Here is an 11,865-nt window from a genome sequence, read left to right on the forward strand (position 1 = left end):
TTCTCTTCAAAGTTTCAGAAGGAGAGCTCCTATCTAGCCTAATTCTAGCAGGTTACAAAACACTTCGCTTCAAAGGCGAAAAACCCCTCAGACAAACAAGATGCACGGGACTACGGAAGCAGCGAGGGCTTTTCCGCAGGCCTGCAGAGGAGCGCTGTTAACTGATTGTCTCTACCGCCTGCGTCAGACTAATAAGTCTTTTAAGGCAAACAGACTGCAAAATTGCCAGATTCAATTGAAGGCTGAGCTAAAAAAGGAAAATGCTGTCTATGAATGCAGACTAAAGGTGACAGTGATTCAGCACATTTCAGCTGATTGCTCATTTAGTATCCGGACTTTTGATTAACTTGTCAGAATGTAGAAAGGTTGATGCTACAGAAATTGGAACTCATGCCTTCCCTCCAGGAAAAAAGCAAAAATAATGGATAATACTGAAAGCGATGAAACAAAACGCTCCCCGGCTGCAGGACGGCATTATTCTGATTATAGGTAGGTTTACACCAGACTTAGCTTCTTGATCCAAAGTCAATAAACACCAAGGGAAGAGCAGGAATGAGGCACGGGAAGCAGAAGGACAATGTTAGATGGTTAAACAAGGGGAAGGTAAAAATTGTAGAAAATAAGACCCTGCTGCACTGTGAGAAACTGCCCCAGGGAACGTCTGCTGCCACCTCAGCCAGCGTAGATCGAGCTCTTCAGTGTCTGTCACCCAGAGCATCTCATGGGCTATGAAGCGGGAACACAACTCTTCAGTACTGAACGTGCCATCCTGCAACCATCAGTGGGAATGAACCTGAGATACCATCTGTGACACCCTGCGTTCAGAGTAAAGAGCCATAGTTGCAGATTCAGCTAGACCGTATGACAAATATGCAGCTTGCGGGATCTTGAGGAGAAAAGGGGGAAAAGAGCACGTATGCTGCTAACTTTAAGGATCCTATATACTCAGTCGAGGCAGAAATACTTTCCGATGGGATGAAGTGAACTCAAAGTCAGGCAGTCTTTAAACTCTAAGTCTTTACAGTCGCAGTAAAGAGATATGTTTAAATGATCAGATTTTTCTCTACAAGCAGTCACGTAAGGCAAGGCATTTTTCACTGAATACAGGCTTGCTCTTTGTTCTTATAAAGGTAATTCTCTCACACACACATGCTTCTTGCCTAAAATACGGTGAACTAAACCAGCTCATTCTCTGCATGCAGTAGTACTGCTCCACTAGCCAAATTACCGAATCACTCTCCTGCAGCATGCAGAGCTTTACTGTTCTTTATTACCTAGGCTTTGTCTCCAGGGATTCGGAATAAAAGAAACAGTCAGATCCAATGTTGTATCAATTCCTGCTTCTTCTGCACAAAAGCAGTATTTAGCCTATCGACTCAGACCTTTAATCTGAGCATGACTGGCTAGCGTATTACTACAATATTTTTATTTCACAGAAATAACGCACTTGATAAGAAAAAAAGAATTGGGAGTATTATTTTTCCCATGAAGACGGGATTTTTAGGTGTAACACTGGAGCTGCACGCTTGGCTGCGGCGGTGCAGAAGGCTGCTGGGTATCACCTGCCCAAGCGCCGACCCCGGAGGGAGGGCACTGCTCCCTCTCCCACCAGGAATCCCCACTCCTCTCCCTCTCGCTTCCAGCCAGCACAGCTCTTGCTTACAGCAAAACATTCACTCGGCTTGTCACGAGCTTCAGTTCTCGTGACTGATTCTGTAGTACACAGGGACACCTTCATCCAGAAAAGAGACGATACCAGCCAGACCTCCCAAGGAAACTGGTGGGGCTGTAGCCCGGACAAAGCAGAACTGACGACAGGCTGGCTACAGCAATTCAGAGCCGTGACAGCTTCGCTTTCAAGGCTGAGCTCTCGCGCAGAATCAAGGGTCACACCTAGTGCAAGTTTAATAAGAGCACCCAAGTATCTGTGTGCCGAGAGAGAAATGGAGACATCAAGAGTACTCCACAGGAAAATGTGATGCATTCAGCCTGAAGCAGGTAACAAAACATACTTAAGTGCCCACCCGTTTGTCTCTGTCCTTGCATTAATTTGGAGATCTTGCAAGTCCTCCTCCAGACCCATGGAGTAAGCTGGAGGGAACAGCATCCTGACTGCATGCATCATGGAACAAACTGCAGTTTTATCTGCGGAGGGAACGACCGAGTGATGCCGGAGGCACAGTATTGCATCTCTCTGAGACACTTCACAAAGACTTCCTCCTCATCTAAAAGACATATCGACTCTCACAGCTGTGACTTGTATTTTCCTGTTTTTGCACAACCTGGCTACTCATCATTGCTAACGGCTTGTAAGACACTTAGTCTGACAAACCTACAACTGCAGTGGGCAGGTGATCCCTATTCATTTCTAATTCAAATCTAACTTAGGCAGTTAGGCACACCTTCCAGAATACGTCTTACTTATTCCTTTAAGCAGCGAGTCCACTGGCAATATTGATCAGGAGTTCAGTTGCAACGTACTAGCTGATGACGCAAAGGTTTTGAAGCTTCAGACGCTCCTGACTCCCCTTCAGGGCTGAAGGAGAAAGGCAAGCATCAAGGCAGGCAAGCGGCAAGAGGACTGTATTTGAGAAATTGTTCCTTCCCCCTTTTTTTTTTTTTTTTTCCCTAAATAAAAAAAAAACTTTTTCTCCCAGAGCTGAATGCAACTACCTGCTATTTAGGGAGTTTAATTGTTCAGGATGGTGAACAGTTCACGCCAAGTTTCTGCATTGGCTTGAAGTCAATTTTGCTCCTATAGCTTTCAGTGCCTAGCCAAAGACAGCAGCAGCAAAGGATCATGTGTGTGCGGTTTGGACTACTGCCACATAAAACTGCCGTCCTACTTGCCTCCGACATCGCTAACGGCATGAAAATAGTTTGACAAAACAAAGATCAAATAGTTTTTTGAAAAAAATTAGGAGAAACCCCGATGTATGTAACCTCAGCACCTATAAAATGCTAAAAGAATTCCACATTCACAGCACAGGAGCATTACCATACAGATTTGATTTCACATATTGCCAGCAGCAGGGCATTCAAGTTCAGCGGAAGTGATTTGGCAGGTCTGAAAAGCACTCACGCAGGGTCCTACACTTCTGGCGTGCCATACAACAATATGCAATCACGGCAATTATTCCTCCTTTATGAGGACATTTAGTACATTGTACTGTGTCTCACTAGCTCCTTGCTCGCATTCAATTCTCATCCAGCAGCAGTTACGCTGAACAAAAATCACATTAATTGCAGTCCATTTGTAAGCAAAAATCTTATCTCCTGCAGAGGCATGCGCTAGACACGATTACAAATGTACAAGTTCTGGGCTCGCTATTTAAAATTATAGAAACACATCACAGAGTACCAGAGGACAGCGGAGGCTGGCAGGGACCTTTGGAGACTGTCTAGTCCAACCCCCTTGCCCTGTCATGGGGCACCACCGAGCAGAGCCTGGCTCCGTCCTCTTCACATCCCCCCGTCAGGTATTTATACGTGCGGGTGAGATAGCCCGAGCCTTCTCCTCTCCAGGCTGACCTCTCCCCACCTCCGCCTTGCCCATTAGATGCTCCAGTCCCTCAGTCATCCTTAAGAAGCTCTGCTGGACTCGGGAGCCCAGGACTGGAGCCAGCACTCCAGAGAGAGCCTGGAGCATCCCACCAGGCACCGTGGACTTGTGCATGTCTAGCTTGTTCAGCGATTCCTAACCCAATTCTCCTCCACTGAGAGTATGTCTTCCTTGCTCCAGACCTTCCCTCTGGTCTCATGGACCTAAGGTTTGTGAAGGATGGTCTTACCAGTAAAGACAAAGGTGAAGGTGGTATCGTTGCCCTTGATGTTCCTCACCAGACTCAACTCCAGCTGAGGCTTTCCTGATACCATCTCCACGTGTTCAACTCTATGCACGTGAACAGGTCCATGAAAACCCATGAGAACCTGTTCACTGGAAAGTAAGCACATGCCTGAGGGCTGCTGGAACCAAAGTCCCAGTGCTCGCTTGATTTTCCTACATGACTTTTTTTCCCCCCTTTCCTTCCCCTCTAAAAAGTAGATCACTAACTTCACAGCAGAACACTTGCTTACTTTAAGTATATACTTCTAAAAAAGCCACACGAAGCGTTGATCCCACCACCTTTTACATACATTGAAAAGACCACTGAACACTGGATAACTGGACTTCCCTGTATTTGTCCAGCAAGGTATAAATGCTTTCTTTGGATTATCTTCAAGGTCAAAGAAAAAAGTCGGTCACGTATCAATTTAAAAAGGCATGGGATTGGCGAGACCGATGCGACAGCAGCGACTGCGCGCGGCGACCTGAGCACGCCTGCCCAGGAGCCAGGCTGTACCTGCAAATCCCGATTGTGGTTTTCACAGAGAAGCTGCAAGAACCGGAGGATGGGTTGCATTATTGAGATCACAGCACTCATCTCCAGGTCATCTTTGCTCTTGTCTGCCGCAGCCTGTGCTCCTTCTCCGGCCGAATAATGATCATCAGGATCGGCTTCCCTCCGGTAAGTGTTGTAAGCCTTTCTTGTAGCTGCGGAGGCCTCCAGTAACTGATCCCGGACCTCCTCAGTGATTTGGGTCATAGGCTCTCTCACTAAAACACACAAGAACAGGTCTTCCTTAGGGAAACTGAATAAAGGGGACCAGAAAAATCTATTCACACATTTCCCATTACAGTTTCACACGCAGGCCAGCTACTCATCATCAGTTCTTTCTGGTAAGTATGTTTAGTGTGGTGTGAGGGTCTCGAGCTTAGAAGGGTATCATGTCACTCTTCGCACCTCTTATGCGAACCGCATTGAAGTTATAAATTCTGGTATTAATTGGTTAGGGCACACACATCTAGTGCTATCAGGAGTTATGATCAAAGGACCTACTACAGAAGAAAATTAGGATTTCTCCACTTATTGTTAGAGAAGGCACTGACCACAACCCACAGTCCAGGGTCGTTACTATGGATCAGATTTGGGCAGCTTGTCACGACAGACAAGGCGGCAGAGTCTCATCTCAGAAAATTCATTTCAATAGCACAATCTCACAAATGGATGAAGAGGGGATGAAGCTCTTGAAATCCCAAGCCAGGGCACCACTGATCTCTGAACTTTGCTCTGTGGGATCAGAGATCAGAGCATTATTGCATCAATTGAAATGAGTTCAAAACAAAGCATTTTACTCCCTTGTGACTTCAGAAACGGAACAACTAGGGATTACCTCTTTTCCTGCTCGGTACATCTCTGTCTGAGTCTTCATCCTTCTTTTTATTTCCTAAGTCACTAGTATTGACTGTGACAGTAGCCTTGATTTCTTGCTGTGCCACTTTCATGCGATCGTAAAAAACCTTAAAGAACTTTTCAGATTTCTTATCTTCCGTCAGTCGGCAGAAGAATGAATGCTACAAGAGAAAATGGAACAGGATCTCTATCTTCATTCACAGGTCTGAATACAGATTATTTCACCTTTCTTGACTGCGTGATATCCTGAAGGACTGGGAGGTTAATTAGTTTTCAGTAAACTGAAACCTAGAGCAACGGAAACTCATACTTTATTGCTAAGGAAGCCCCAGTGTCTCAGCTACGTTAACTCCCTTGTTAACAACTTCCAAATACATTTCTAAAGAAAAGTGAGTGCAATAAATCAAGCTAGCCCTAATACATTTAGGCAGCACACTTCTCTCTCAGCAGCGGAATTAAGGTACAATGAATTAAGGTAAGGTAAGGACAATGGGATTATCTGTGATTTGATTCTCAGTTCAGAAACAAAAGCGTATGAGCAAAATATAGAGGAAGAAGAACTGTCCTGCCTTCCCGTCCTCGAATCAAAGGGACTGTGACTCTCAACATGCAATAGTCCATGTTAATCACAGTCCAAAAACGTACCAACAGGGCAATGTAATGAGGGATATTTTGTGCTAAGTTTCCATCGTCCTGTCTGCAGCAGACTTCTTAAAACCCCTTTTAATTGCTACTCCAATGTATCTTTAAGTAACAGAAAAACTGAAAGCATTGACTACTTTTAAAAAGGTTTATTAATGTTCTTCTGCCCGTATGTGCAGAGAGACAGAAAGTTCTTCCTAAAATCGAGGAGAATACAAATCATGTACAGGTCAAAAAGGAGCCACCACAGTGAGTGATCAGACAATTCTTGATGAAACCAATATGCTGTTACATAAATCAGGACCAGAGCTTAAACACAACTGAAGGATGAACTTATAAGTGGGTCACCTTATGCAGAGTATTATGAAATTAGTTAGCATTCTGCAGCGGCTCACGATCCAACAGCTTTACATGATGAATAGGAATGAACCCTGATTTATTGAAAAAACAAATTAAAATGGGAATAGCAATATATCCTGCCTGCTTTTCTGCAAAGCAGAGCACACAAGGCCGTCTCTGGTACGCCTGCCTTTGATCACTCCCAAGCAGCTGCAGTCAGAACAGCGCTGAAAGACTTTGAAACACTAATAAAGTTGCATCTTTGATTACAGACAGAAGAGCAGCGCTCTTAAAGAAGTTGGTCAATATTCACATGAGAGATCCCTCCCGCTACTGCCATTCCTTCTACCTGCCCAGAGCATCTCAGGTAAACTCTTAAGAGTCCATTCTTACTTCTAATGATTAACAGAGAGGAGGGAAAGGAGAACCACCCAGCACGGGCATCGCACGCCCGCAAAGCCGGCCACACCGGTACCTTCTCCTGACATCCGTCCAAACCGCCTGGTAGAACAGAGACGCCAGCACCCCACAAGAGGTGTCTTCTACTGAAAGCTGCTGCAACAGAAACTGCGCTGGGCCCTGTGACATGGCACAAGACGATTCGGGTGCCCAATTCATTTAACAGTATTTGCAGGTATCTGTAATCCAATACTTTATTTCAAGAGTTTTTAATGTTTTCTCATAAAATATACCCAAACAAAAACATCCTTTGTCTGAGTAAGAGTTTACTTATCCAGATTTTTTTTTTTATTCTAAACTGGTTCTTTGACCTGACCAGACTTAATATGGACAGAATACTGTCAAATTACAATCATAATCAAGAGGTGCATTAACATGATTTCCCTGAGCTGCTGACCAGTAACCAAACCCCGGGTTGGGTCATTTAGACAGCCAGCCCTTTGAGACACGGTCTCTTACGTGATGGCTAGAAGAACTGACGGAGACAGAGTATCTATGTTGCATCTTGAAAATTTTACTCTACCGGTATTACACAATGAGCATACCAGTAATCATATTTTACAGATAGACCAGCATAAACCATAGGTTCCGGAAAGGGTAACCGCTTTCTGAAAAATGCCACGACTTGCTCGTCAGGCGAGTGATGGTTGTCACCTGGCTGCACATCTCAAGAGCCTGTACAGGAGGAGTTTCCCTGCGATGAAGCAGCGGTGAAGGAAAAGCTTTTTTTTTTTAAATGAATCACGCTGAAGAAATACCTTGTATGCAAGTAATTGTTACTTGCTGGCAGGCTTAATTTTTGTCATCCTTTTGAGCTTCTTAACTGACTTCCCACTGCACTTCAGAGAAAAAACAAATGAAACAAACATTTCCAGTAATTCTTTCTTATGCGTGCTGTGCATACGTTCAATGGTCGTCACAAAATGATTGTTTCAGTTTACGTCAGTTAGGATGCCTAACACCTTCACACGTATGAATCAACCACATGCCAGCTATCAAACATACTGTATTTTAAGAGGTGTGACCTTGCAAGTTGCGCTTGAGCAGGTAATTGGTAGTGATAATTATGACAGAAATCCTAAAATTTATTTACAGGTGTAGCCTCAATGCAAAAAATGGAAAGATCTCCCTTTTAAAAATGGAAATAGAGTGGCCATTTTATTGCTAAATAAAGCAATGTGTCCTGGCTTGCACATAGATGTCGTGCAACCACCAGCAAGACTGCTGAAGGAGCAAGTGTGCTAGGAGAGCAGCTTGGAACGAAGAGAACAGCAAACCTCGACACCCACTGGGGTTTTTGAAGAATAGTGCTTTTAACGTACCACCGACACGGGAGCATTGGACTTCAGCCGTTCCTTTGAGGGCCCCTTGACGCAAATGAATGCAAACCCAAAAGCCAAGTGTCCTGTCAACAAGAGAGCGCGCTGCCCTCACCGTGCCCGGGCAGCGGAGCCCAGGCCAGTTCTTCATCTCCCCGACAGACCCTGTTGATTCAGCCACCGCCAAGCTGGGACCCGCGATCTCCAAGAACCCTATGGTAGGGCAGGGCAGGGCACCGCGACCTGTAACGTACCAGTCTGTGGACTTCAGCCGGCTATCCCAGTACGAGGTACCGGAGGAAAAGCTACCTGAAAGGCAAGTGAGGATACGAGCTTCATCTCGTACTCGAGACGCTGGCAGTGGACCAGTTGCCTGCTCACACAGAGTGCTAAAATCAAGCAGTATGAAACTGTATTTTAACTGTGTTTTGTTAACGACTGTTAAGAGTCATTGTCATTAAACAAGAGACATCACATGACACACAGAAGATCATGAGGTTTGTTTTATGAATGCCAGCCTCAGCAAACGGCTTTACAAGTACACGCACCTCAGCAAAACGCAATACATAACCAGAGCACAGCAACCAGCCGATTAAATGAACCAAGACTTCTCTCTGATGCGAGGATATCGGAGATAATGTGACTGTAATTAATTACACAGCCACAGAATGAAACAAAGTCAAAAACATCCGCATATGACATGCACAAGCTTCTAACATGATAGCTACGCTCACCGTGCATAAGGGCATCACACAAAGTGTTCTCAATCGTTATTTTAAAGATGGAGCAACCACCACCTACACAAGCTCATTCAAGACTAACTTGGGGCAACGGAAAGAGCTTTGTTAAGAAACACAAGGGGAAAATCTTCTTGCGTAAAGGCTTCCAAGTTCTTGTAGGTGGCTGGAGAATAAATATGTTTTTGTGGTGCATTGTTTCCACGCAGGTAGGAAGCACTAGGCAAGTAGCAGTATGCCGCATCTTTTACAGGCGTTCGATACGTGAAGCATTATGATGAGCCTGTGTTTGTTTCGAGGCGATGGAAGCAGAAGAACCCAGCATGGGCATCACATCTGCCAAGTCAGCCACACTGACTCCTCCTCCCAACACCCAAAGTGGGCTGTTAAATTACTACAGAGTAAAACAACTACCACCACCAGGTACTAGGAAACCTGTGCAATAACATCTCCTTCCTTCTCCTCTCCATCACCCAACTCTGCTCCCAAAGAAATCCAACCAGAAACCTCACGCACAGCAGAATATCCCCCTTACACCTCTGCCCTCCAGCACACAGCCTCTGAGCCGAAGGAGGACGCTAAGTAAAAACCATCACCACACCACCTACAACTTCATCTCCCTGGTCCACGCAGAACGTTGCAGAAGAAAAGCTGCAAACCAAGTGACTGATTTCACTTGAAAAGAAATCAAAGGCCAAGTTTAAATTACAGCGTGTTGATCGGCTACAGCCTGGCCCACCTCTGAGCACCATCAGCCCTTCACTCTTGCTCAAAGACAACTTTGGGCTCAGTTAATAAGTAACGCATCTTTTGGAGAAATGCATCTTTATCTTTCTTTAGAAGGCATCAGAGGTGATGAACTATGTCTGTCCATATTCTGTTCCAGTGGTTAATTACTGTTGGAAACATGTGATTAAGCTCCTTCTTATGTCACTCTAACCTCCAGTCACTGATTTTTTTTTTTTTTTTTAATTTATGTCTTTCCCATGGTTATCTCAGGAAGTTGGTATCCTCTCCCCTTCAAATTATTTACATACGCTATTAAATGTTTACCTACCTTTTTTGCTAAACTGAAAATACTATTTTTGCTTGCTGGCATTTTATTCAGAAATAATATAATTTTCTGTGGTGGTTATTTTTTGGCATGTTCTTAAACATTGCGGATCATTAACAATCTGGATTGTAGAATTCAACTTAAAAAAAAAAAATCAGCAAAGAACAGGCACATTACCTAGCATCACCACTTCACCTCTTCACCCTCCTGCCTTGCCTTCCAAGGTCTTTGACACAAAATATAGGTAATTTCCAATGATGAGTGGCAGAGCAGCTCAGCTGATTTCACTTGAAAATAAATCAAAGGCCAAGTTTAAATTACAGCATGTTGATCACCTACAGCCTGGCCCACCCAGCAGTTCAGGGGAGCAGGATCCGGGAGGCAGGATAACCTCACAGCATGTACGAACACTCCTTAATGTGTCTCATGTACCAGCAAATCGGTGGCAAACTGGTTTTTTACCCAGCAGAGCTGACATCCGCCCTTTGGAGAGCGAAGCCGTCAACCGCAGCAGAGCGATACCTTTGTGCAAGGTGTACCGAGAATAGACGCACCTGACTAATCCGCTCTACGTTTAACTAATCCACAGTAAGTTTAGCGATGAACGCGTGTGCCCAGCGTAGGACTGTTAAAGGCGGGGAGGAACCAGTGAAGGCAGCTGGTTTCAAGCTCTTGCCGTTGAGAGGGGTACCCCGTTTCGCCTGCGTGTGCTGTCACCTGTACTGGGAACACCTGCCCCTACGCCGCCACCCGTTAGCCGGATCTGCCCCGAAGTCACAACCGTTTGGCCAGCCGAGAAAAGGAACAGCCGTTGGATGGTCTCGCATCGAATAGCTCGGCTTTCCGCCCCGCGCTCAGTACCGACAGGCTGGACCGTACGCGCTGTCTGAACGATCACGTCGTGAGAAATACAGCTCAGCCCTATTAGCGAGCCTCAGGTTTAAGAGGCATCTGCTGGGATGCGTGCTTCCTCCTGAAGGAAGGGGGGCCTGGTTTTAGGGAAGCTGCAGAACCCAAGCAGACATCGCCGTCATCCCGCAGAGGACCGAGCGTTTCCCGCACCACACCCTCGGCGTTCACAGCGCCGTCCCAGCAGACCACAGCCGTTAAGCCCTGCCAGACCATCTGATCAGGCCCCAGAGGATTCCTCGGGAAAGCAAATACTCGATTACCGATAAATAAGGGAAAGCCATGCCAGGGCAAGCACCTCACAAGTTGAAGCAAACTGTTGTCATCTCCTTCCCCATTTCCCTAATGCCAGTGAACAGAAAATACCCCATGAACTTGACTAGTTGCGGTATTTTAACGAGGAAAGTCCCTCCAGATAGAAGAGAGATCAGCTCTCTGGCTCCAATTCAGGACATTTTATTCCAATGCTAGGGAGAGATTATTATGGGGATGTTAACTTGCTTGGGCTCTCTGGACAGGCTGCCAGCATCAACTGATGCAAAACTTCTGTGCTACCTCATGTCTGCGGAAAGGGCTTGCCACCCCCGTACCATTTCTTATAGCTGGACTACTTCAAAGCAGCCACATTTTAAGGGGAACTGCACTGCTAACACAAGCACTGAATTAAATACAAATGCCAACCCTTTACGTTCTGCCTAAACATATTGCAAGGGCTTCCACTGCAGAAAATTCAAACCCAACTTTGCTTTCTCTCCCCCCTCAATTATTTATTTTAAATATCACCGATACCTCTCTTTTCTTGAGATCTTCCATACGTCCCGGCTCACTAAAAGCTCCATCACTCCGCGACATGTGTCGAGAGTGATAGGTATCATTAGTCTCGCATAGCTTAAGGAAATGGCAGCTGAAATATTTCATGCTGAGCTTACTTCACAGTTTGAAGTAAACCCATAAGGAAAATCTGCCAGAACACCTCAATTGCCTGGCGTTTTATTTTACAAAGTGCAAAATAAGCTTTTGTCCTGAAAGCAGAAGGGGGACTTCCCAGCTCGATTTTCCACAAATAAGACAAAGTCCCTGTCACGGGCATCCACGTGCCATCCTGCAAGGCTCTGCTCCCAGTCACAGAGGAGGTTTTTGGAGGGGTACAAATGACACAGACAGACCCTTGT

At 45.4% G+C, this 11,865-nt stretch overlaps 1 protein-coding gene across 1 annotated transcript in view; it reads right to left on the bottom strand.

The window, feature by feature from the left end:
- Positions 1 to 11,545, bottom strand: part of LOC104616561 (inositol 1,4,5-trisphosphate receptor type 1-like) — a gene marked incomplete at its 3' end in the record, with an annotated part of 35,741 nt that extends 24,196 nt beyond the window's left edge. Inside the window, exons 1-4 of the mRNA XM_010281608.1 lie at positions 11,483 to 11,545; positions 8,109 to 8,366; positions 5,215 to 5,395; positions 4,344 to 4,597 (exon numbers count right to left, since the gene is read on the bottom strand). Of these exons, the coding sequence (XP_010279910.1) occupies positions 4,344 to 4,597; positions 5,215 to 5,395; positions 8,109 to 8,366; positions 11,483 to 11,545 (756 nt within the window). The remainder of the gene's footprint in view (positions 1 to 4,343; positions 4,598 to 5,214; positions 5,396 to 8,108; positions 8,367 to 11,482) is intronic.
- Between the last annotated feature and the right edge of the window lie 320 nt (positions 11,546 to 11,865).

Source organism: Phaethon lepturus, unplaced genomic scaffold, assembly GCF_000687285.1.
Source record: "Phaethon lepturus isolate BGI_N335 unplaced genomic scaffold, ASM68728v1 scaffold29872, whole genome shotgun sequence".
NCBI lineage: Eukaryota > Metazoa > Chordata > Aves > Phaethontiformes > Phaethontidae > Phaethon > Phaethon lepturus.